This window comes from Eleginops maclovinus, chromosome 23, assembly GCF_036324505.1.
Source record: "Eleginops maclovinus isolate JMC-PN-2008 ecotype Puerto Natales chromosome 23, JC_Emac_rtc_rv5, whole genome shotgun sequence".
Classification (NCBI taxonomy): domain Eukaryota; kingdom Metazoa; phylum Chordata; class Actinopteri; order Perciformes; family Eleginopidae; genus Eleginops; species Eleginops maclovinus.
Window position 1 is genome coordinate 15158973 of NC_086371.1, and position 27092 is coordinate 15186064.

The 27092-nt window shown below is 42.0% G+C and overlaps 1 protein-coding gene across 1 annotated transcript in view; it reads left to right on the plus strand.

The window, feature by feature from the left end:
* Positions 1-233: 233 nt before the first annotated feature.
* col23a1a (collagen type XXIII alpha 1 chain a) overlaps positions 234-27092 on the plus strand; it is a 106932-nt gene continuing 80073 nt past the window's right edge. Inside the window, exons 1-2 of the mRNA XM_063877278.1 lie at positions 234-837; positions 1352-1421. Of these exons, the coding sequence (XP_063733348.1) occupies positions 508-837; positions 1352-1421 (400 nt within the window). The 5' untranslated portion in view covers positions 234-507. The remainder of the gene's footprint in view (positions 838-1351; positions 1422-27092) is intronic.

Consider the following 27092-nt stretch of genomic DNA (forward strand, 5'->3'; position numbering starts at 1 on the left):
AGTATATCACAAAACAAGGCACATTACCCTTACTACCTAAAATTCTGCATTTGTTTTTGGAAGAAAAAAAAGCACCATGGACTAAACCGTACAGTGCTGAGGTGCCCAGCCCTCAGTCTCTCAGCTGTCAATCTGCAGCCTCCCACGTGGTCAGCAGGGCGGGCGCATCTCAACCAGTTGAACGTGCAACTTTTAGGGAGGCAAACAATTGGCCCCATTGGTAGTTTGAGTTGCGCATCCATGGTGGATACTCCCCAACAGGAAAGAACGACCAGTTAGTTTGAAGGCGCCTTTCACTCTGGTTGTCATGCATATCGCTCCCATGTGTTTGGTGTAAACCTGGTGTGCACTGCCTCTGCTCCTGCCTCTTGTTCCAAACTAATTTAAGACAGCACTTTAAACTTTGAGTTCAGTGTTGTGAGTTTGTTAGGTGCGCTGCCTACTCTACGGAGCCTGAGTTTAATCGTAGAACTTCAGCCACAAAACAAGGCGTTTTGGGGGTACTTTATGTTCATCAAGAGGACTGTAAAGCAGGATTTTAATATGGATACAGCCAAACACTCTATCGGGGAAAGTAAGCCTGTGTGTGAGTGTGCGCCCAAGTCTTCGGTGCAGCGGTGGCTTCCAGGTTTTCCCATCGCTCTGTGCTTGCTGTTGTCTATGAGCTCCATCACCGTGTGTCTTCTGATGAGCCTCAAGACGTTCCAGCTGGAGAACCGACTGCAGATGGAGATGGACAAAGGCTCCATCTTCCCGCAGCCGCAGAGGGCTTGTATAAATGATGATGGGACCCTGATTCCAGAGCTGAGCTCATCCGTAGGGAAACTCGTGGAAGAGGTACATTGCATTTATTTGCTTCTATTGTTTTGAATAAACAGTCTACAAATTGTGTTTGTGAACCTCTGACAGAGACCTGTGCGTAAAATGTGCGTAATAGCAGGGAACTTGTGCAGTGAGGTTGACAAACGCACAGACTTGACACTTTTTTGGCAATTGCTCCCTAATTATTCCCCCTAAAATCAGTTTGTTTTTAATGCATGACCGTAGGGGTCAACATTGCATGCAGCTGGCTAATTATGTTAACAGTTAAAGCTCTTTATAGAGTGATATAACCACTGATGAGACTCCAACCTATAATTTGATCAAGTAGAAAAGGAATTGAGGTAGCTCTTCAATTGTGGAGCTTATGTAATGGGACACAGATGATCGAGACTTTTTTATTGTTAGTCATTGAGATTATGTAAATCTTCTGTTCTCTGAAATGTTTCTTAATCATTTCCTCATTAAAATATATTCATGTTTAGAGCTGGGATTTGTATCTTAAACTGAGGTGTTTTTTCTCTGCCTGCAGAAAGTGGTGGTGCTGTTGCCGAAATTAAGGACAACTAGGGATGCTGGCCAAGAGTGCTCCTGCCCTCCAGGTATGTCTCTTTTCTTTGTTGCATTAGTGCCACTTGCACAAAGAAAACCCACCCTACATTCTTTCAGGTAGAAGTTACAGTCAATGCATGACTGGAGGCTTAAGAAACCTGATTATCTGTCTGTGATGCTCTTTTGAACTTTGAGAGTGTATGTGGATCTGAACAATAAGAATGTATGTGTATCGTTTCTGTGTAGAGGAAATTGGCCCCTTCACCTAGGGCCCATGCTGTGACAGCAGGGTTCTGCACTCAGCAAATCAGCGGGGTCGGGATGTCCAGCCTGAGCCCTGCCGCCTCAATGTCAGTGGGGGATGCTCACTTTAATAGATGAAGCAGCCAAGTGCCAAGATTGGCCACGTTTGGTTGGGGGTGTTCATTACAGGGCTTGTGATAGTTCCACTGGTGGAGAACAGTGTGTGATCCACATCATGTTACACACTGTCCCTCGTTATGCCTTTGAATTGCAAGAAATATGGTGTTTTTTTCTGTTTTGGGTAAAGCTGCTGCTCCATTTAATGTATTGATGAAGCATATACATCAGTTGGTGTGATCATCAGTGTATTCAGTGGTTAACATTGGCTTTTTTTTTTACCTCACCTATGCAGAGGAACGTTGTGGTTTGTTTCCAGAGAAATTCTCAAGCTTGCATTCACGGCATTTTAAAATTGCAACTCAAGTGGAATCCTTCTTTATCCCTGAGTATATGCTTGTCTTTCTCTTTGTGACTTTTGTATCAATATGTTACAGCAGAGTATTTGAGCTGTACTTTACTGCACATATCTTTTCCTGGCTCTTGTCTCTTCCCCTTTGTCTGCGAGTGTGAATAGCCCTGCAACAACAGGAACAGGTGAAAGCGTTCACAAGTGGAATTTTTGGCCCCCTTTCAACACATTTTGTTTTCCAGTCTGAATCCTGCTGTGCTAAGATAGCCTGCTGTCTCTGTTTAGCAAAGTTGATGCAAGTGTTTGTTCTTTGCATTGGATTCAGTAGAGCACTGTCAATGTTAGTGTAGTTTTACTTCTATCCATTTAATGCATTTATAGAAGAAACTTATGTACTTTGTTGCCCAATTAGCCTGCAATCCTTTTGCTTGGTGCTTGTGCATTTGAATGTAAGTTTTTCATTAGAAGACATTATTCTATCAAATGTTGAATCCCATTTTCCTGTTAATTTTCTTAACTGCTGTGTAATCATGTGGTTTTGGCACTGAAATCCAATCCCTCCACAACTATTTAGAAGTCTATTTAAAGTTTTCTCTTTCCAGTTTTTGGTACTTGCCTGCCTTTTGTAAAACAAAAGGCTATTTGTTTATTGTGGCTTTGATGCAACCTTTTGCCTGTAAATATATATTTTTTCCCATCCATCAATTCCCCAGATTGTTAACTTCTCTCCATAAAATGTGTTGTAAAGAAAATATCGCAGCCGATAAAACCTAAAGATTTTCCAGGTTCCTTGTGCTCAAGAGTCCACATGAGCTTGGTACTTTCAGGAGTGTGCATGTGTTCGTGCCGAATACTTAACACATAATTCATGCAAACGTTTTTTATGTACATTTATCTGAGCTGAGCTGTGCTTAAATGTGTGCATCCCATCAGTGGCCTTGTGATTGTGCAGTGTGGTCATGGTCCCATATGGCTGCGTGTGGTGTTGTATACGTGTGTGTGTGTGGGTGTGTGAGTTTCTGTCACTGAGCCTTTGAGGGGCCGACAGAGGCAGCTCTCTCAACACGACACTGTAAGAAGAGACCCTCCTCTCCCTTTAGCACCAACTCTTCCCACCTGAAACCTGAATCTCTCACCATCAAGATCACAAGCCAGGGTATTTCTGCCTATATGTGTGTGAGGGACACGCTTCCACACAGCATGAGTGGCATCTCAACCATTAAATCTATGCCCACCACATCACGGTGCTCACCTTACAGCGTGCATGAAGACAGGGGCCCAACAGGGGGCAGCACTTCTGCAGCAGCACTTGAAATGATGATGTTGAATTTGTCATTGACACTCTGACTTAATAACTTCCTTTTTAAAGAACATTTTGTAGGCAAAGCGCTCTTGTTCAGTCACAGCTGCTGAGGCACTGTATATAAATAGTTTTTGACGCAAAAGAACATTTATCTTTTGTTTCCCCTCCGTAAAAGCAGCATTGTGACACTTTTATGCTCACAGATACGACACGGCAAGCAGTCGTTAAGGCTTAGGCAAAGTATGTCACAGAGTGCAACTCTGCTTACAAGCTTCAGGTGTTTGCAGTTAACACCCGCCTGTTCCCTCAACAGACACACACTACGTATGCTTGCACACAAACCTGCACACACATGCATTACGTACACATGAACACAACACCTTTATGGTGCCTGGGCTAATAAGAAGCATGTGGGGGCTGCATGTGTCCTGTGTTGGGGGAGTGAATTGTCATCTCTGCAATTTGCATTTAAAGGCTGTTTAACAGGTCTGATAGCAGCTAGGGGGCACATTGTCGGCCCACACTTGGGCACTGGCCCAAAATGAAATGTCAGCCAGATACAACCATTAATGTTACTCAGTCACAAGTCCCTGGAGACTGCCTCAGGAGAGGGATGCAGTCATCATCCATCCATTAAGAAGACAGTTTTGTAGGATATTTTTCAGGAAATTCAAGTTCTGAAGAGCCTTCAATGGGGCAACTTCATCAGGATCAATAAAAAAAAAAGCGTGGAGTTGCTGCTCCTATTTGTCCTTTGTTATCATAAGCTAAATATCCTATTGGTTTGGATATCACGAAAACAAAGAGATTTTTCTTTATACTTCTGATTTCTTTTAGACCTAAAAAAAACTAAATCCTGCCCTTGTTGATATATTATGTTACCTGCAGGTCTTGGGTTAATGTTTGTTTAAGTTAAAGTGTATGTTTGTATCTTAAGTTTTAGACAGGACTGAGCTCCTCAGTCTTTGGTGTTAATGTATATCAGGGCAAGAGGTCAGACTCCTGGCTGTGAGGTCAGATCAATTTCCATCAGATAAGAGCTCATAAATGAACCGAAGGGGAAGCCAGGCCTCCCGTGTGTCTTTTTTTATATAACTGAGAGAGCATGCTCACAGCAGGGCTCCTTGACGCATTTATCATGTACACATGCAAACAATAACTTATTTCATCTACAGCCTAATCTCCTATATGTGGTTACTGTTATTCTCTCACTGTCTGTCAATGGTCTGCCCAAGTCACCTTCCTGATTTTGCTCCCACACCTGGTGGAGGAGACCGGGAAAGCCAGCTAAAAGGGAGACCCACAATGGGGCCAAAACCCCCCAGGGCTGCATTTTATTTTTAAAGCCATAATAAATCAGACAGGAAGCTTGCAGCTACCGAGGCAATGTATCGCTACAGGACTTGTACTTGGGCCGTATAAGTTCCATTAATGACCATTTAAAGATAATAAACGCAGGAAACTGTTTTCATAAGTGTTCTCGTTTTAGATTTGTTCCGCTATAGCTGTGGGCTGTATACATTTTGTTTTAAGTATTAATATTCTGGAAAGAAGCACATAACCAGTGTGTGTGCTTGCGGTCATGTATTTTGTGCACGTGTGTTTGTTTTGATGTCTGCAGGTGTGTGTGGAGCTCCCACTGACAGACTGCATTGCTTTAAATTCACAGCATATAAAGTCAGTTCTGAGTAGGGTATCCTGTTGCAGAACATCCAGGTGGCCTTTTACATTATGCTGCAGATTTCAAACTGGGCAAGAAAATATACAACATTTTTTTTAAATACAAAATACGTTCCATCCTGCTGCTGCACATAATTGAGGTTCATAACATACAGATTGGTGATGGGCTGTAGGGGCTCCGGACCGAGATGTAGTCAAGAGTAAACCCTCTCACACTCCATACACATCCACTCTAATGTTCAGAAGAGTTTTACCATTTGTAAATAATATCCCATTTTACTTTGTTTGTGAGCTGTAATTTAGCCCTTCAATAGTGTTTTATTTGTCAGATAGTTTACATATTTGTATCTTCACGTTCAACTGTTATATTTTCACTCTTTTAGTTCTGTTTTATCTCCTATTTTGAGATGTTTATATTGTATAATTGTTTGTTTTCTGCTCTACTTATGTGCAATACTTTGTTTTACATGCTGCTGCAATGAAAACCTTTTCCAATTTGGGATCAATTAAGTATATCTGATCATATTATTCATAATCCATCATACTGTACATATTCAATAGGAAAATTCAGTAATATGTTAAATGGATTCACTATACTGAACCATAAATTGAGATATAGTCTTTAAATGCAAAATGTTGCCTTGGAAACTTGGATGAATACTGATGGTTATATCTTTTTGACAGACATCTGTTGCCTCATTCCCCTGCTATTTTCTTCGTTCTTCTCTCACTGCAGCCTGCTTTGTTTTAGCACTTTAGCGGAGACTACAGACACCAACCTCATATGGACAGCAGCTCTAGTGCACAGCTGTGCGAGCCTTGTGTCCTCAGGTTACTTTTATCCTTTCCTTGTGTCTGATACTTCCTCTGGTCTCCGTAGGAGTCAAATAAAAATGAGTCTGAATGACTCTTCTTGATATCTTGTTCACATTTGGAAGAGGATCATGGACACCTTGAGTGTGCTCAGTTTATTTGCAGAGGACGAGGGGAATGATGCATCTTGGAGATACTCAGTTTGAAGATGGTTGTGTCTGTATCGCTGATTTCAAAGGCTGCACTGGAAATACTATATTTGTAAATGACTGAGATAATCTGTTATTTAGATTCAACAATCAGTTGGTCTTTGGTATTGATTTGGGATTATCTAGTGATCAAAGTGATATCTACTTTATCGTGTTATCTAGTCTGATAAATTGTTTCAAGTGATGTCAGCCAACATCTGTTGAACCCGGGGCTGAAGATGGGAATGTAAATAATCGGTAAGTGTTGAGTCAAAAATAAATGACTCACCAAACATCTGTAGCCTGCTCCTTCTCTCTGCTTTAGGTAACATTTGGCGCTACTAAATGAAAACACTAGAACTGCTGACCAAGTTGTTCACGATTGAGTGGCACTGTGGGTAATACATTTCACAGGTTTTTAACCTGTTTACATTTACTCATGCAACTAGGTGCAATTTGAAATTAATAATGGCTGATGTGACTGTCTCCAGGTGTGTACACACACACACACACACACACACACACACACACACACACACACACACACACACACACACACACACACACACACATTCTTCCTTTGGAAAAATAAACCGCTGGACACGGCTGGCGATGAAGGCCCACAAGGAAGACATATTGGAGCAAAAAGCTAGCAGCAAGGTAGCAAGTCAAGGATGTGCAGAACACACACAAAAGACGAGAGGAAATCAACAACACTGATTCTTAAAAATACTGATGTATACAATTATACATTTACATAACATCATATCAGCTGTGAGGTCATTAATAGCAGGAAGTGATTGCAGCGGATCAAGAAGGAAATGCACATTTTAACTCATTTAAAGGATTTGAATCCATGTGTTCAGATTTAAGCATTATGTTGTTGGTCGTCACCTCTTGGCCGAAAATTCCAAACATAGCCTGCTACGGTGCAACAGCCATTACTGGGCCTGTTTAAATTTACATCATTTTTCTGGCAAGTCAGAGAAATGTGGTGGAGTTTTCTCATGCACTTCCATTTAGTGGTGCATGACAACAAGAACTGTCTTTGTACACAAAAGAGTTTCTTATTGCCACAGGTGGAAAGAGATATCATGGAGTTTGTACTGCGCATTGTGTAAAGTATTAAGGAGCAGTTTTACTATAATAAGATGTTATTTTTGCATCTTCTCAATATTATTGGATTTCAATACGTGTTAGTAAATAGTTACAATACAGAACACTTGAGTAGGTTTTGTCCAAAATGAGATTCATAAATAATTAAATGAACACGTGGCATCAAAGTAAAACTTGATTTAGAAGAACATCTGATTTGCTGGTCTTCACACAATAAGGCTTTGTCTGATGCAAAACATTCCAAAACACAGCAGACCAGCGTGCATCAAAAGTATCAAGTGACATGTTCAACCGCAGTGACATAATTCATTTCATTCAGTCTTGAATTGATTTTAAAAGCATCGCTGCAGAATCATTCTTGATCTGTCAACTCCACAGATAGCTTTGAAAGTTTACGCTTAATTCAAGACAGCATTTCCTTCTATTATTTTAATATGTTCATATAACTCTATGTATGCTTGTTTTCAAATACAGCTGACGAATAATGTCCGAGCACAATGCCACTTCTCCTCAAATAAGCATGTCAAGTAGAAAACGTGTTGAACATGTTATATGTCACTGTAAAAAGGAAAACAATTGAGCCACGTCTGTGTAGGAGAGAAATCCAAATTAAGCACATGATGTACAATTATTTGCAAGTTGGCCTCAAGTTTATGGGAACACCTCTGCAGTAACTACCACACTGTAGTACAGTTGTTATACAAATATGATAAAGCAATAAGAGCTGAGCAAGTACAAGTGGCAGGAGCTTACCATGCAGTGCTGAGCAGTCATGACGCCAAATGTGGAAACTATTATTGTGTTTTCTTTAATTATCTCAAGTGGCAGGTGACAAGGTGAATAGGCTTTTAATGGGGGGGCAAGAAAACTCCACCATGTACAACTACATCATGAGGTCAAACGATCTCTCTCCATGCTGCAGACTGTGGTTCAAGCCATAGACTGTATGTATAAACCATGTATCTGAGTTAAGAGGACAGTGAGTGTTTTAAAATCTAATAAAACACGGTCACTTGAAGACACCAACACACCTGTAAAAACTGTGAACAGGCTTTAATTTCCATCCCATCGTCTGTTAGGATGTCCAGCACGGATAAAGATCCACATAAAAACGTTTCCAGTATCAGTCTTTTCCTTGGCATTCCCAGCCCAGTTAATCCTTAAAGAATCTAGCGAGACTGATTCCAGCTGCAGGACGGGACTCGTGCGAACGCACCTGGATTTAACAGACGGGTTGCATCTCTGGATGTGGACCTAGAGACACTAACAGGCAGAGTTGGAGTAGAGGTTATCGTTTATTAACACTCCATCCCTCCCTGACACTGAGATCATCATATCTTTTCTTGGGAGTCATTGTGGGGGTGATGGAGGTGTTAAGGAGGGCATTGGTGATCCAGATGGTATCACTGTGCCGAACATGCTTCTGCTTAGTGTAAAAGCCCCTCGGCAGGTTCGTCACTCTCCCAGCACCTCTTTAATGAGAGCTGAGCTAGTAAAACTGGGCCTGAAACCTTTGAACAAGCCCTTGGCATCACTGGTCCATGTTATTCTGTCATAACAGAATAACAGGGAGGTTAGGGCATTCTGCAATGAAGGGCAGGATAGCTCTCAACAACTTAACACCACAGCTCGGCGAACATAGAATTGACATGTCATGTATGTTTTCACTCTCAGCCTGACCTCTCCAAGTGTGTCATTTGTCCCTCGTTTTTTTCTGCCTGTATGCCAACTTTTGTTCTTTTATGTCTGAGGTGTGTCTCTCTTTGGCTTCCTCCTCTCCCTCCTTGTCTCTTTTTATGATATGAGGAGTGTATTTAACTCTGGGGTCTGGATGGACTTGGGTTGCTGCACCTCCACAGTTGGTCAGTGTGTTTCCTGTATGTATTCATTAGCCCAAAGTTCAGCTAGGAGTGAGGAGGAGGGGGGATGAAGATGTCTATTACATGTACTGTAAACAGATACTGAGGAGATGCAGAGGGAGACTCTCGCGGTTAGAGGGCGCTCCCTCAGGTGTGTCTATCCACCATGTAATTTCTTGCTTTTATAGCCATCAGCAACTGGCAGCTCAATTTTGCTGATACAGCAAATGTATTAGTAGACCACAGGCCTTTATAAATTACCATTGGCTATGGAAAGACATTTGAAAGAACAACTTGGTAATTGTATATTTGTGTTTTTATTAAAAGGAACTATGCATGCTCAGGGGTCTTAGTCAATTTTGAGGCAGAGTATTAGCTGTAACACATTACATTTAAAACCTCAAACAGCAAGAGGTAACCAAGCAAGACATGCCCTGTCTCTGCTCTCATGTCTACAGCCATGTGTAATAACTCTACAGATTAACTTCGAACCGCAGTGGCTGCAGTTAAACTCTCAACTTCATTGTGTGTGAAACAGCCTGACAAAGCCGTTGATGGGTTGTTTCACTCTCTGAAGTTTTTCAGACCAGGATTTTTGAGGATTTTGCTGCCGTTTCCCAGAGTTTGGATATCAGAGGGTAATAGTGTAACATTATTGTAAATAATACTGTCTGAGTGGATCATCATCAGCGCTAATAGAAAGCTGTTTGTATAGCCCCTTTCACAAATGCTTCCTGTAAAGCCAGAGATTTCCTTTTTACCACGTGCTTTTGTTGTGTCAAATACTGAGGATAGGCACAACCGACACTCCAAAAGCTTTTATGATAGCCAAGGTAGCCAATGTGCACAGACATGGATCAAATGAAGTATATCTTAAGCTTAAGTGAAATCATCTATGAGACAGACATTCCGTTGTTGTGTGGCACATCTTTGAAAGGGAAACTTTAGACGATGTGCGGACCTGATTCATTAATGTGAGATATACAGCTCCATAAAAAATGAAGAGACCACTCCAAATGTTTCTTAAGTATGCATCTCTACATGTATGACAGCCATTCCAGTGTCTGTTCAATTCCAACACAGAGAAACATTTTCAGCAGTTTATAGAATACAATAAAAATAGAAATACATAATTGAACTCAAAGACATACCTATAAATAATAAAACAAGAGAAAATGATAAGGCTGAAGTAGTCTCTTATTTTTTCACGGGGCTGAGTGTGTATATATATATATATATATCTCTGTATGTGTGTATATATGTGTATGTATGTCCGGCACATTGTGCGTATTTATCAGCTGGTTTGGGACAAAAGGTGCTGTGACAGTGCTATAATTGCTGTTAAATAAGTGTTAATGAGCGCACAGTGGAGGACACACACCGTGACCTGATGCCATTAAATCAAAACACTCAGTTTCTGTCATGCACACTGTCGCTGCTGCTGCTCACTGTCTAACTGCCTCTGCCAGATGGAGGAACAGATGGGGGAGGTTGAGGGAGGAAGAAAATATACAGAAATATACTGCACATGTTGAAACTTTTTGTCAGCATTCCATCTGTTTTTTACATATTGAGCAAATGCTTGTGTGTCTCTGCATTCTTGTTGCACAAAGTGCATGTGTGTGTGTGTGTGTGTGTATGTATGTGTGGGCCTGCATTTTGGCTCACCTCGCAAGTGTGTTGTAATCCTCATGCGTGAGCAGAGCGTGTGTGTTCCTATGTTTCTGCATACCATCCAACAGCCCATCTCCATTGCCAGCCTCTATAGGGACTTCTTATCTGCGTATATGCTGTTCCACTCAAGAATCAAAATAAAATGAGTCCTGAGTGCATTTTGGGAGCCAGTGGAGTATATCACAGATGTCCATTCGGATCTGGTTACACATGGTGTATCTGGGTTGAACATGTGGACAATCTATCAGGTCCTCCATCTCTCTCTCTCTCTCATTTTCTCACTGACTACATTCAAGAAATGTTTCCTTCATTCTTTTTTCTTCTTTCCTTACCTTTCTAGTGAACAAATGCAGCCATTTGACACACGTTTAGGACTGGATCCTGAAGGTGTTGAGGCTGCAGATGTGTGTGGATGTTATCTTAGGACTGTCTACACTTAAGAACGTGTTGACTGCTAAAAGATAATTGTGATGGTTCAGGAGCCGCAGCCTTGACACACATAAAGAAGTAGAAAGACTGCTGTGGTTTTAAAAAGACAGCAGGGAACACACACACACACACACACACACACACACACACACACACACACACACACACACACACACACACACACACACACACACACACACACACACACACACACGCAACATCCAGATGCATACACACATTTTTATGGAGCTGTCACTTTTTTTATTCGCTGTTAATACGTCTTAAGTCCAGGCACCAGGGCTGCACTTTTGGAACCAAGAAGGCCCTTTTTTGGTCTTGTTTATTTACACGGAGTGCTTTCTCACGTCCATGTGGTTCTGATTGTGTGATTTGGAACGGGGACAAAGACTGGGATAAGTTGCGAGAGAAGGGAGAGCGAAGACAGCGGCACAAATCAACTGTTGGAGAGACCAAAGTGCACAATGTGACTCTGATAGGTGGAATTGCAAGAATTTAAGATATATGTAGACATGTTGATATTACAATTTGTTCAAGTGTCTTTCTGTCATTTCAAATGTAGCCATGTCTCGTCTCAATAGGTAAATGTGCAATTACTGCAACGCCTGCTTGTCAAGCTGCCTCGAGTCCCATATGATTCCTTTTACATTGTAACCAAGAGTTTTTTTTAAACAAGGATTACCCCAAAAGTGTATGTATACACAGCTATAACTGCCCAAATTGGCCTTTAAATAGAAAACTGTTTATAACACACAGCGGGCCAATGAGGAGAACCAAATTCAAGCTGCTGATCATAAAACATGTTGTGAGGAACAGCCAAACCACCAGCTCAAAGCACTTCTTTAATGAAGTTCGAAATGAGAGGATTAGCTCATGGACGACAGAGAAGGGACAAAAAAGCTGCTGATTTAAATTAGCAAAGATAACAACATTTTGTATGTCAGAGGTGTTGGATGAGAGGTTGTATTAGTGGCATGTGGAAACGCTTTTCATGGGATCTGTTTATTTGTATTAGTTGTTTTTTTATGCAAGTGATTCAAATCTAAACACTGCAAACTCATTGGCTGCAGATCAATTCCACATGATATGTTGTGTTACACGGCTTCTGCTTTGCACTTTATTAGACATCTGTGCTGTAGTTGTGAGCAGGGGACTGTCACTGCTGAGTGAAGGCAGTGAGTTAACTTATCCTTATCTATTTTTGTCTGCTGGTAGACAAAATATCCATTATAAACAGATAGCCAAACACACTTTGTTACCGTTCAGTCTTTTTCAGAGGACGAAAAGACAAAGTGTAACTCTGACATTTGTTCTGAAGCTGTATTAGATCCTTTTCGTGACATAATTGACACACATGGTTATTAGTTCACAGAAGATCATCTGTAATACCTTTCTGTTTAATAGGTTTCAAAACCTAGCATCTGGACAACATTTTTTCCACCCGGCACTTTGTAAGCCTTATTAACAAGCAGACATATTCTACTCGCAGGGTATCGTATTAATTTATTTGTAGAACACTTGATTATTAAATTTGACAGGCTTGACAATTTGTCTGTCTGGCTCACAAACTAATTTGCAGCACAGATCAGTTGATACATATGAACTTTTAAACTGTGTTTTCACATTAAGTCTCTCTCTGTCACTGTTTCTTCCTCAATCGGAAAGACAGACAACAGTAAATGGAGCATAAGAACCAAGATGTTTATCTTTCCTGTCCAGGATTTTTGCTCTCTGAATGTCCGTGTGTCTGAATATGCAAGTTCATGTGTTTTCTGTTCCTTTGTGGACAAAGCAGGTTAAATACAAGGCATCATGGCTTCTCTGCCTGTCTGAGTATAAAGTGGACAGAGGGTATGACTACAGGACAGTGTATTGGTAAGGGTGGGGGGGTTGGAAGTGCTGTGTCTACCCCAAGCAAACAGGCAGATAAGATCAGAGTGGAGGGAGCGCAGCTGGAAGTCTTCCTGAGTTGACCCTTTTCTCCGCCTCTCTCACATTCCTACAAACCCCTCGCTGCTCTCTCTCTCCCTCTTCTCTCTGTCCCCCACATTTTACCTTCTTACATCTCTTTCCTGCTTCATTTCATCTTCCCCCACCCCCATTTAGCGTATCGCTATATCCATTATTCTTTATTTTTAAAACAAAATCCTCATGTCTGGAGGTCCTCCAAGATCAGGTTTCTCCTTCTGTGTGGTGTCTCCCCTCTTTTCTGGACTTTACTGCTTCTCCATCTTCCCTCTCCTCCTCCTCCCCCTCTCAGCAGGCCATCAGTTAAGTGGGGTCAGTCTTTAGCATGTAATGCTATGTCTTTCTTCTATATCTCTCCTGCTCTTTGACCATGTTCATTGATATTATCCCCTATAAACTGACCGATTACCTCTCATGATTTCCCCTGGGCTGTGTCCCCGACATGACAGTATATGACCTATGACAGTATGACAGTATGTGACCTATAATAATACTATACCTACTATATTATAGACCTACTATAATAATATAATAATATTGTCGAGTGAAGCCAGTACAGGAGATGTTGTTCATCAGGTGGGATTTAGGTGGGAGATGAAGAGTAGAAAAGTGAGGATAAGGGGGAGAAATGTGCACTCTCACAGTCTGTGATGCCTTGGAATGATTGTTGTGTATATTTTGCTCAGTGTGTGGCAACACAAAGACAGCTGTGCCAGCTCACATTTATTTTGGCCTTGTGTTGGTCCCCCCTGTCACTTTAACCAGACCCATGTCTTTAAATAGTCTTTGTCGCTGACAGACGGTTGAGACAACTCACAAACTGCAGAACTGAGATATTATCTTTAGATATTAATACTGACCTGAGTTTGGGGATCTAAATGAACTGAACTGAATCTTAGGCTCAGTTTTACATGTTTGCTACAGGCCGCACCAGCATCACGGATGTTTGTTCTGCCTCTTGTGTCCAGTAATAATCCTCACAACCTCTAGACCTTTTAGCAAGAATAGAGCCCCATAATCTCTCCTGCAGTAAGCTTTAAACCCTAAACAAGTCCTATTTAGTGTGTCCAAAACAGGATGCCAGAAGTGCAACTCACCCCCTCCCGCCTTACCCAGCCTCAGTCCCCTCTCCTCTTCCCTCTGGAAATTGGAGCTCCATCTGCAGCAAGTCACAATTCTCACACCAGAAGTGGAGGATGGATGGGATAAATGGGTACTGCAATAAGCAGAAGAAAAGCATTTAGCAACAAAATTGATGTTATCAAAAAAATGTTCAATAATTATCCTGTCAATTGAATTTTTGACTGTCAATCAACTCTTTGCCACATGTAATAAAGTGAGTTCACATCCAATTTATGGCCCCCACATTTGTAGTATACAACTGGGCTCTTGGTTTTTTATCCTTTTGTTCATGCCAGCTGTCCCTGCTTCTGTTTTAATTGGTAAAAACCCCCAAACAAATGTGCAATATTGATATTATTTAGTTTATGATTGGTCATACTGCAGGATGCACACAACAAACAAGAACATGTAAAGAATGAGGATCAGGGCTTTAGGTCTTTTAAGGGGCAGGGGGTAACGGGGGGGGATAACAGAAGAACTGGAGGGGGTCTGGGTGGTGGGGGGGTGTTGAGGTTTGCACGACAGGCCTGATCTGATCGCTCAGGGGGTCAAAAAAAGCGGATCAAATGACCTGGCTTTAATGGACCTGAGGTTGTCCGTGTGTCTCCTTGTCGGTCTGTTGGCCTGTTTACAGGTCTGCCCACTGTCAGTCACCAGTCACTTAGACACACACACACACACACACACACACACACACACACACACACACACACACACACACACACACACACACACTCTCTCTCCCTCCGCCCCTCAGAACAATACCTGACCTCAGGGGATGATACTGGACTCGACTTGGAGCTGGAGCTGGATGAAGTTAGTCCAATTCTTATTGGATCCATATAGCACAAAACTAAAAAAACCCTGAGGTGGACATCTAACCTGGTTACAGAGAGCAAACAAAAGTGTTTCAACACAGGGCCCAGTATAAACAGGTATATTATATTTACACAAACGCAAAGCTTGCATACCAACACATCATGCAATATATATATACATATCACGATGCCATGAAGCCTGGACGTACATGTGGGAGAAACACACACACAGTGCAGGAGGCATAGAAAGAAAGAGGAAAGAGAAAAGCGTCTTTCTTGATCCCATCTTTCCTCCTCTCCCCAGAGGGCCACAGAATGAGACTATTGTTGTCTGTCTCTTCTCTTTGCAGCCATCATTTATCCCTCTTTTTTTTTCATCTTGCACAACTGTGCTCTTCACATAGTTTGGATACCCTACACGTATAGGATCAACATCAAGTGTCTAAAAAAAGGCCTGCCCATGAGACCCACACCATGCCCCTTTCTCCTGCTGGTTGTGATTGTATGTGTGGTATTGAGCTCTTTAGTCTTGTGTACTGTGGTGTCACATTAGTTCTCAGTGGTGTGGTATTGTGGTAACGCGGAGGGGGCGGAGGGCAGACAGGCTAAACAGGGCTCTCCTTTAAAGTGAATAAAAAGTCTTTAGTGTGAGTAAAATCCTGTTTTTCATTCACGTTTTTTTTTACACACTCTGGCATACATACTCAGACATGTGTGTGCCCTTGAGCTACCCTGACAGTCCTGTCTCTGATTAGATGCTTTCTGCAAGTGCAGCCCATGTGTGCTGGGTATGAGGCTACCTTTGCTTATGGAAGGGAACTCAAACACTGCAGATTGCTACAGTAACTTCACTTTGAACAAAAGAACCTGCATCTGGCTGCCAAAATGAACACCAGTGACTCAGTGCACTGGTCACGAGTCATTTAAAACATCCTTTGCATTAATCAGTGGAGGTATTGACAGATTCTTTACATGTATTCATACAATATCAGAGAAGTATAAAGGAAAACAAAAGCCATGAATCGTGTGGTAAGTCGTTTATTATTTATAAGCCATGCTAGCCTTTTCTTTATCCAAAGGTCCATCAACCCTGAAATCAGATTTATAAGGTTTAATGCAACACACTTTTTAATAATGTAGTTGCTTATGCTAAAATAAACACAAGTCGACATCGTATCTCTGATTTCCTCATGTTGCTTTCCCACCTTGTTCATTCAAACACTCCTGCATTTAACAGATTTCTTTTCCTTATGGTTAACTTGATCTCAAACTTAATCTCATTTTAAGAGCCACAGTCCTGCTTCCACCTAGTTCTTGTCGTTTTCTTTAATCCTTTGTTTGACTGGTTTAGGCAGAGTGGGGCTCAGCCAAAACCACCACTGTCGCTTTCAATTGACAGGATCTCAGTTGTCGTTTGATTGGCACTCTGTTTTTTTTGGAGGGGGGGGCTGCCGTGATTCAGTCAAGATGTTTCCACTTTGGAGAACTGTAACGGGATAATGCCATAATAAGGTTGCCAGCACATTATTCACACACGCACACACTCACACACACACACACACACACACACACACACACACACACACACACACACACACACACACACACACACACACACACACACACCTGCAGACTTAGAGTCTAAGAGAGCCGGGTTTCTCATCAGTTGGAATTGAGTTGTCTTTACTTTGCTGTTTTATGCCTTTTTTATTTTTTCCTTATAATTTGTTTTCATGTGGAGTTAGAAATACAGATGTCAGGTCATCTATATTGGAGAGATGGGAGTACTTAAGTCTCAGACCAATGTAGAGTTTGATGCTCAATGCTCCGTTAACCAGCTGACCTGATCATTCCTTCCACTCTCCCTTCAAGTCTTTTTTCTCCCCCCTCATCTGCTATCTTTCTTTCGCTCTTGTTCTCACTCTCTTACTCTCTCGTTCTTGCTGCTCGCACTTCATATCTTCCAACCACTCCTTGGCCCTGAGTCAAGCAGTGCTCTTGTTTTTAAAATCTTTTGCCAGGGGATCGGCCCCCGTCTGGCTACCTATCTTTCAACTGTCTGCCGACAATCGTTATATTCCACTAGCTTAGAAGACTTTATATTGAACCTCTCCAAAAAAAACAATGCCCGAAAGAGCACATTGGATTTTGTTATAACACCACATCTGTTATAATGAAATCATTGGAAACATTTATGGTCCAACATCTTAAAACATGAACAGGTAACATTCTTTTCAATTTGCCTGCAAGCAAGGTCGCAGCACAGAAGATGCACCTTGACGAACAGAAACATATGCCACAGACCTTTCTCTTTTTCTGTATTCAACACAATTCAGCCTGATTTACTCCTGTCTAAAGTGATTCAATTAGAGTTAAATCCAAACCTTTTTCAGAATTCAGAATACAGCTAGTATAGTTAATTGTGTACTTTCCCCTCCGATAAGGACTTATTCTATCCTGTTTCTAAACTGCCTCCTCTATCCAGAGCATATCATGTGATCCTCAGAACGTTTCTATGTGCTTTTTACATCTATAAAATATAATGCGTAACTGCATGCTTACATTTCTTAAACAAAGACGCCTCAGGATGCAAAATAAATGTTAGTGTTTATACATAAAGTTTTATTGTCTCATCATCATTTTTGGTTGTTCTTTTTTTACTTGCCTGCCTCCTTCCCACGTTCTATCTCCAGATAGTATTTGGAAATGATATGGCATCTTCTGATTTGAGGTTTAAGGAAAATGATGTCCAGCCAAAGTCGACTACATAAAGTACTGCTAATTTACCGTAAAGCTATTTTGTTTTTAAAGATGTGTGGTGCTGCAGAATTAAATTCTATTGTCCTTTTGTGAAAAACCACAAACAAAATAGGCCCTAAAGGAGTTCAAACCAAACCCTAAGAAAGATTTGTGGACAGTTTAATCCTGCTCTGCTATTTACAGAGCGGGACACGCTCTCTTCCACTCACTTACCAATCCGCTGACCTGGGCTGACCTTAAAGTCTTAGAAAGCATCTCTTTTTCAGCTCATTTCCTCCACAGCTATCATTTAGTTTCTCCCCTGGAGTATTTGGTGTCCATAAATCCCCAGAACGAGGGCTCTCTCCCCCCATATAGCCCTCATGTGTCACCAGAGACACGCGTGCTAACCTATTAGCACACTAAGTAGCCCTCTCCAGATTCCTCTGATAGTTTTTAATGAAACCACTTGCTGTAGGGATCAGAGAAGCAGTGTTACATTTAGACCTTCATTAACCTCTCTCTGTGTCTCAGTTTTCTTCTATTGTCAGACAGCAGGTGCAAGTGTGGTGGACAGCAGGGGGCTTTGTGGATGTGTGTGAGCATGTGTGTGTAAAGTTAGTCCCGATGATCGAGTTGGGAGAGCGGAGATGAGTCAAAGGATCATCATGTCAACTGTAAGACAGATAGCTGGTAATATATGCGTCGAAGTATAGAGCAGAAGGATGTATAGATAGATAGACTGATGGACAGATTGAGGTGTGAAATGAAAGCACCTGGTCCAGAGGGTGAGGAGGCCAATCCTGGGAGGGATCAAGGGGTCACGACCTCTGACAGGTGTGGAGGATGGATGCCATGGCTGTAGATGGTGAGGGACAGATGAAGCAGGAATAGATAGGAAGAGTTGCCCACACTGAGGGGTCTCTAGCACCAGCTCCCACTGTGAACCCCAGCAACAGTCTGGGATAATATCCAAATGTTCCATTGTTTTCTTTGTCGTGTGTGTGTGTGTGTGTGTGTGTGTGTGTGTGTGTGTGTGTGTGTGTGTGTGTGTGTGTGTGTGTGTGTGTGTGTGTGTGTGTGTGTGTGTGTGTGTGTGTGTGTGTGTGTGTGTGTGTGTGTGTGTGTGTGTGTGTGTGTGTGTGTGTGTGTGTGTGTGTGTGTGTGTGTGTGTGTGTGTGTGTGTGTGTGTGTGTGTGTGTGTGTGTGTGTGTGTGTGTGTGTGTGTGTGTGTGTGTGTGTGTGGCAGAAGATCTGGCAAATCTTCACTGACGGAGGCCAGGATGCCAGGCACCATTGGGAATGTTGGGAATGCTGAATGCCCTTTTACTATGACCTGTTATTGTCGTGTGTGTGAGCGGACGAGTTAGAGATAAGTGAGAGACATAAGGGAGTAAGCAAGTGGCCTTGAAGAGTTTATAAGGTCTCCTGTGCAAACGCAGTGACCCTGTACAGCCAGACTAAACGAACTAATACATTTTCCATGCCTGCCTTTGCAAATAGATTCTCATTATACTGAGCTTTTTTCATTTAAAAGGCATGTAACCTCTCATGCTTGGGGTTTAACACAGAACTATTTCTAGTTTTTCATCAAAATTCTCACTTTATACTTGGCTGTTTGGTCTGTGAGCTGTCTAATTCAAAAATATCTCAGGAAATCAAGATCAGCTTTGAACACTCAATATGTGGTTTGAAATAAGGAACAGATGTCTTGAACTAATTAAGTCAAATATTTTAGTTTTTGACATGTTTTTGGTCTCTTTTGTTGTGTTTTTTAAACCCTTACAGTCTATTAAAAACGTTTCAAGTAGTCAGCAAGTGGAAGTAGACGTCTGCAAGGTTTGCAATGTTCCCTGTGCATTTCATGGGAGCCGTGCTGTGGTAATTTTTCTCCATGATAAGTCTATCTGTTATTTATGCCCCTGGCTTGGAGAAGCCAGCCTTGTGTTTAGCATCCGTCATGCTCTTATCAGAACAGTTGGGGGTAAGGCTTCCTGATCGATCGGCTGCTCCTACTAAGTAGACACCCCCAATTTGTTAAATGTCAACCCAGAAAAAGCAGATTTCACTCTCTGGAGAGTAAATGTTTTTTATGGCACATAGATCACTTTTGGGAACACTGAAGCTCAGCAGTGTCTTGCAGCAGAGGAGTGTAGGCCATGTTTGGAGGAGCGAGGAATGCTTTGGCCCGTTGTCGTCGCTCTGGTCCGGTGATGGTGGTGTCAGGTTAACTGTGGTTCTGAGTTACTTGCATTCCCATCATCCCCTCCCTAAAAACATAACACCAACCAGCACATTACTGGGGCTGGATCATGGCATCAACCCTGCAGCCATTATTGTCCCACCAACGTCTTTTCTGTCATAAAGCGAGAGGCATGCTAATCCTCCTGTCCACATAACCCACGTCAGATGTCAGAGGTGGTAAGATGGGAAGGACACAGTCACCTTGTGCAAAGTGGACCTGTTGTTTCCAGACAAAGGAATAAACAGTCAGGCAGACTGCCAGACAGACAGCGGACTGAGACCCAGCCAAGACCCTCAGCACAAAGCCCTTCGGAAGGATCCTGGCATATTCTTTGGCTTAATATTATAGTCCTCTTACACAAAAGCATATTTCAAAGTGTCCATCGCCTTAAACATGCATGCGTATGTCGGCACACACACTTGCACTCAAGCTATTCTTGTCGTGCAGCTCATCTGAAAATGTGCAGAGCTGGTTATGTTACATTGGGAAGGGCAGTGGAGGATTTGGAGGGCAGATTCTAGAGCTGGATAACCCCTCAGCCAGTTTAATGTCACTGTCATTGTGGTTGGTTCTGTGCTGCGCTGCTGACTGCAAAACTCCTTATAAACTTAAACTTCCCCATTATGGGAATAATTGTTCTGGTGAAGAAGAATGTGGGCTGAGTCTGTGTGTGGCCAAGCATCGCCTGCCTGCAATGTGGCTCTAAATGCTTAGCTTCCCTCGGGAAGTGTTGCGTTGCTGTGTTTCACTTTGCCTCCACACACACCGACCCTCAGGGCTGCTTGTGTTTGAGAATTTAGAGCATTGTGCTTTTGTCTAGGATTAAGTTTCAATGACTTTTCAAAATAGAATAATAATACAAAGGCGGTTATAATCTGCCACATGTACATTTTGTGTACGAATGATCAGAGAGGAGGAAGAAAGCAGAAGTTGAGTGTAGATTCACTTCGTCATTTAAAATCAATGGTTAAAACAGAAAACCATTGTGCTAATAGTTGCCATGCTGACAGGACTATGTCTTCACTGTCATTGTTTGTGACACATAGCCAACGGAAAAACGATTGAATTACCATCCAGTGTGGTTTGTTCTTCCAACTTTATAAAGTCCTGTGTCAACACTTCCTGACTTTTCCAAATTCCACTTAAAAGCCTCAGGAATCCTCCCCACTGTACCAGTCACTGACTGAATGTCTCCTTGTGAAACTCCAACTAATAAACGATGTTTGGACTTCCTATAGGGAGCAGTTGTGGTTCATTGGACGAGGACATCCAAGCCAGATGAGACCCTCATAAAAATGATAAATCGACGATTATATCACATATAACATTTGAGAGTTTAAGTTTGAGGTGTAATATTTTACAATTGACAAATAAACCCATAAAATACCAAAACCAACGATGACTTGATTCTTCTGACAGCCTTTCATAGAGCTCTATAACTATATATATATATATATATATAAAAAACTATAAAAATGTGTCAAAGAGCAACACTGTTAAACGGGTTTGATATTCCTTCATCACGATAAACATGTGCTCTAGTTTATTTTGAGTCAAATCCCTTGTGCTGCTGCCAGTAGCATACCAAATGTGTGTTATCCGCAGATAAATATAGTCCCAAATAAATGCATTATTCACTTCAGTTTCAGTCATATCTGCCAAGAGCTACAGTGCCTACTATTTGAAAATGATTTATCCCTTTTCAAACAATGAAACTATAATTATCACCTGCTTTACATCTTAAATATTCAGTGGCAGAGACAAGGTTAGTAAGTCAAAGTATTGAGAGAGACAGAGAAAGAGAAAGAGAGACGGAGAGAGGGGTTTATTCTTTAATATTGTTTTTGCATTTCTTAACCAGCCAGTGAAGAACTTAAGTATCCCAAATCATGTGTGGCCTGGCATGTTGCAGTCGAGTGTGCAGAGTGAGTTTGGCGTGCAGTTGCTTTCTGATGCCTATCACTGTGATTAGAAGTGTCATTAGTTCCACTGCCAGCTCCAGCAGAGCCTGAAAAAACACGTTTATCTACGGACACATGAAGTATAAGAACATATGTATACACACACGCACACTCACTTGTGTAGTCAAGCATGAAAATGTCTTTTTGCCACATACAAGCAGACATCCACCTCTCCACTCTCACTCTCTGTGTGTTTGTTGCTCTTTCTGTGTTTGTGTTTGTTGTATTGTCCCTGTGTTGCTGTGTGTGTGTGTGTGTGTGGGCTTGTATGTTGGTCATTGCCATATGTTTATAATTTTAGAAGGTCTATTAGAGAGGATTTCAAACACATTAGTTTAAAAAGGACTCAATTCTTACTTTCTATTACGCAACAACATTTACAATACTCTGTATTAATGAGAACACGAGTGCCGGTCGGGATGGCTGCTGGGTTAGACTTGTATACTTTTTGCTGCATACGCAGATGTTTGTATGTAAACACTCGTTTTCCTTCAGATGGGACATCTTATGGATCTCTGAATGGCCGAAAAGTAAATGGGTCTTTGGTTGCTTTTAATAGGTGATTTATGGATACAGACTGTGTATCACTTCTCATTTGGATCAAACGATCTTCCAACGCTTTTGGCCCACACTCTTTTATTAGAGTATCTTGTATAAAGTATTTAATGGATTAATAATTGTCCACACTGCTGCAGGATGACATTTTTGTTTTATTACCCAGAAGTATCTTCCCACTGGTTTCCTCGACAGAAACGCCAGTGGGATTTTTCCATTGGATTCTGGATTATTGCAGAAAATGCAGGATAATCTCCATGAATAAACACTGCTTTATGATTTTTGAATTGTAAATGCCAGAAATAAAGAAGCTAGTGGTAGGCTTTTAACAAACTGCACCACAAGTGTGAGGTATTTACAGACGTGCAGACTGTGCTGTAAAACAAAATGTTAAAATCTCTTGATCTTCTGTTTACCGCAGAGATTTATTTCAGGCATCCCATTCAAAAAAGCACATTGACTTTGACATGAGGGAACTGGAAGTGCAGAATTGCTGACTCTTTTTCAAGTTGCAGGACTCATTCCTGCCACACACCATACTCTATTAAAGTATGTTCAGTCTCTCTGGGGTTGTTTCATGTCATGTTCGCAGGAGTCTCTCAGATTGTAATGTCTCTGTGTGCAGTGGAATGTGTTTAAAGAGTTGGTAGGAGTGTGCTGCCCTCTGCCCCTCTCTCTCCTTCATGCTGTCTGAAGTAGGTGGCCCTTGCCCCTCAGCCCTTTTTCTCTCCCTGCTTCAGACCGCCCCTCATGTCCTCTACTCCCTGAACGTCTGCGCTCTCGACCCTTTAACTCACATAGTGCCTGTTCCTGATCGTCCCAGTCCATTTACAATCAACCCCGACCCTTGTCTCCATACCTGCCTCCCTGTCTGCCTTCGTCTGCGTCAGTATTGCAGATGTCCCTGAATTGACAGGTCTTCAGAGAGCTTCAACCCCCTCACTTTCCCTTGCTGCACCTCTTCAACTGAGTGTCCAATGTGTCCAAGGCTGGCGGTCCCCTCAACATACATACACAATATTGTGGTGTGAAGACAGATGGCTGCCAGTTCTCATCATCTCCTCAATAACTTGACCTCACATCTGGCTCAAGGGAAATGCCACTGAGCAAGGTGTACGTTTGTGTGTGAGAAGAGCATGTGTGTCTTATGCATGTGTGTGAGCAGAGGATAGAGGTTGGATCCCTGCTGTGCAGTTTGTAGGACCCCAGTTATTAGATTAGTGAAAGATAAATGAAGTGCTGTCATTGCAGGTACTGATTAATTAGGTAAGCTTGTTTTCTTTTATAATCAGCTACATCTTAAAGCTTAGAGCTAGCCTTCATTTAATTTTGTTATCTGACTGCACCTTCTCTATCTTTATCCCTATGTCTGCCATGATGACCATGTGTTGAGTTATAATTGGTCTGTGTTGTTGAGCTGGTGGAGCTCTGACCTTTAGGCCTGTTCCCTGAGAGAAAGTTCAACACCAGGAATGAATGAATCACTCTTCTGCTGGCCGCACAAACGCAGCCAACCAGCAGCGCTACTTGAAACAAGAACGCCAACACTCTTCGGTAGTGAATGATTACACTGAAAAAGGAAAGCAAAGAGTTGCGGTATGCTCTTCTCTATGAACAATATTGAAGTAATCTACAGATATCAGTCAACCTTGTTTGACAGAATGAGACGTTCCCCCTCATCGTTCCAGATGTCTCTCTTGCGAGAGACCCTTTAAAGGAGCGTGAGATTTGTGATGGGCAACACCCAAGAAATGTAGATAATCTCTCTTACATAAGCACATTATCCAGAAGAGGCTCATGTGTGGGTAGTTTACACAAGGTAGAGTTGTACTCTAGCTGACAGCTGCTGAAGACATTTGGGTCATTTCTAAAGTTAAGTGAACACTTGTGTCTGATTCATCGAGCAGGAGATTATCATTACTTCATCTCAGTTCTTTTTCTAAATGTGGCTAAGCTTTGTTATAAATAAAAGTCTCTCTAAATCTAGGCAAGTTCTGCATTACTTCTTTGTATACTCTGAAAATACTCAGACAGCAAGACGACAGCCCTCTTAGTGCTGAGACGAACTTTTGATATCTTCTTTTTCAACCCTTCACTCCATCTTCATTTCCCCCATAGAGTGAGCGGCAGGCCGGGCCAGGCCGAGCTGCTCTATGTCGGACAAGCTGGGCTTCCTGGTGGGTGATAAGTGACGGGGCAGAGTCGAGTGGTAGGAGTCTGCAGGGAACAACCCCGGGGAGGCTCTTAGGGTGCAGAGGGCATGTCAGAGGTCATATGTGAAGAAGATGAAGAGAGACTGGGTCGAGCTCCTTGAGGTACCACAACACAGATGGCGATGAGGGGTAATAAGAGATGCTGGTGGCGCGTAGCAGGGCGAGGCATGGGAACTCCTGAAGATATATTCTGAAAATGTATATGTGTGTATGTGACACCTTTTAAACTAGCCCTCTCACTCTAATGAAGCACTCTGCGAGCTCAAACACTCCACTCAAAGCATAATAATCAAAGAGGAAAGCTGTCCAAACAGGGAAATTAAGAAATTTGTTTTCTGAATGCTTGTATGAAGCAGCTGATATGCTCCCCATTAATCTTTCAGTGCTCAAGGTCGAAAATCCACATTTTGTTTCAGATAGGTGCACATATTTGGGCAATTTATTTATTTAGCATGAAATTCAAACTACAGGGTCATTAACTCATATTATAATTTGTGTTGTATATTCTTCTCTGTTACACATAGCTTCCCTTAATGTGGTCTGCAGCGGTTGGCAGGTGTAACTAATTAGGATGTGTGTTTATGTGCATGTGTGAGCGGGAGAAAGAGAGGAAATCAGCCTGAGAAGAGGAGTGTGCGGGTTGCTGGATGCATGTTTGTACTCATGACTGATTGGACAGGGCTTTTAGCGTGAGTATGTATTTGCAGAGGATCACAGTGCCAGACTTCAGCTGGGGGATGACCCCTAGCTTAGGTCCTGCGGGCCCCTGGGGGCCGGCCACTGATGTGTGTCCCTGCTCTGCTCTCTCAGTGGGTGCGCTCTGTAACAGCGTCCTGTTAGCTCACACTAACTCTGTTCGCTGGAATAATCAGATTTTTTTAAGAACAATACAAAGGTGTTATGTTCAAGGAGATACAATCTGAGTTGAGTTAAACTCAGGAAGCAGCACATAGCAAGGTAACATGAATGCTTTCACAGTCTGTTAGTCAAACTCTGGTGAGTTCTTCTCGTGCAGCATGTTGGGGCTAATTGCCTCCTGTCGTGCCTGGCTCCTCCACATAGTAAAAATCAAATCTCTCTGCCGACGAGCATTTCCTGTTTGGCAGGAAATTTACTTAAGAGATAAGGCGTATTTACATAAAGATGGCAGAAAAGAGGAGAATAGCGTGTAATTATTTGCAGGGAGAAGGAGATTCAGGTCAGAGCTTTTTTCCTGTGTCTTGTGTCCTGATAGTGGTCGGGTTATCTTTGTACCGACCCTATTATTCACTAGATCTGTACTGTATGTTCACTGATCAAAGATGTAGGCCTAAGGACAGTTCCCACGCACACAATGCTTATGCTGTCCAAATGTGCCATTTTATTGAGGTGCTATCAGGCGTCTGACCAATGTTTCTTGGATTGGATGCCGGCAGGCAATATACCACAACAGGCAGAGGGGGTTTGTGTTGGATTGTCCCAAAATGTCCAACTTTTCATTTAAGAAATAAAAAAAGGCAATGCAATGATTCAGTTAGCTACCATGTAATCCGATGACCTTGATGAGCTGTTATCACCTTTTCCCTAAAAAGCAGTCCAACAGACCAGTCTCCATTTAGCCCTTCACCAACAACCACATCACCCGCCACCATTCAGACATCCATGCATTAGTGCAGGCTCACCTTCCATAGAGTGGCTGCATTTCAAAGACACACTATGCTTGCATATGATAATGTGTAGCTGTAGTTATTGTGTCAGCTGAGTGGTGTTTTGGGGTCGTGGAGATGTCTGTGTACGATAGTGTTTGTTAGGAACGTGCTGCTTTCACTCTCAGAGGGAGCTCGTATGTGTTTCTGGGTCAGGTAATGAGCTGAGGGGGGTTTGTGTGTGTCACTTCAAACAGTTTTCATGCTGTTATTAAAACCTCATGTATCAATTACATCTTCAGCATTCCATCTTTGTGATTTATGTTTTATCTCCATCAGTTAAATCCCTGAAAAGCCCAAAAGTGTTTGCAATGTGTCTTTGTGATGGATTCTTTTCCTAATGTACTTAAATATGTTCACGGACAATTTAAACAAACGCTGCCCTGACATCCAGTGGCACAGCTGAAGTGGGAACACATCGAGCGTTAACTCAGAGTTGGGGTCAGAGATTGGCTCTGGTTTTCCTCAACAGCCCTTTGAAACACAGGAGCTGAAGCCATGACAAACTTGTGGTTTGATTTAGCGTTTAATGCAGGTTTATTGAAAATGCATTTGGGATTTTCTGTAGATACAATTAATTGTTGGAGCCTTGATAACATTTCCATTATGTTATGTTTTTCTTC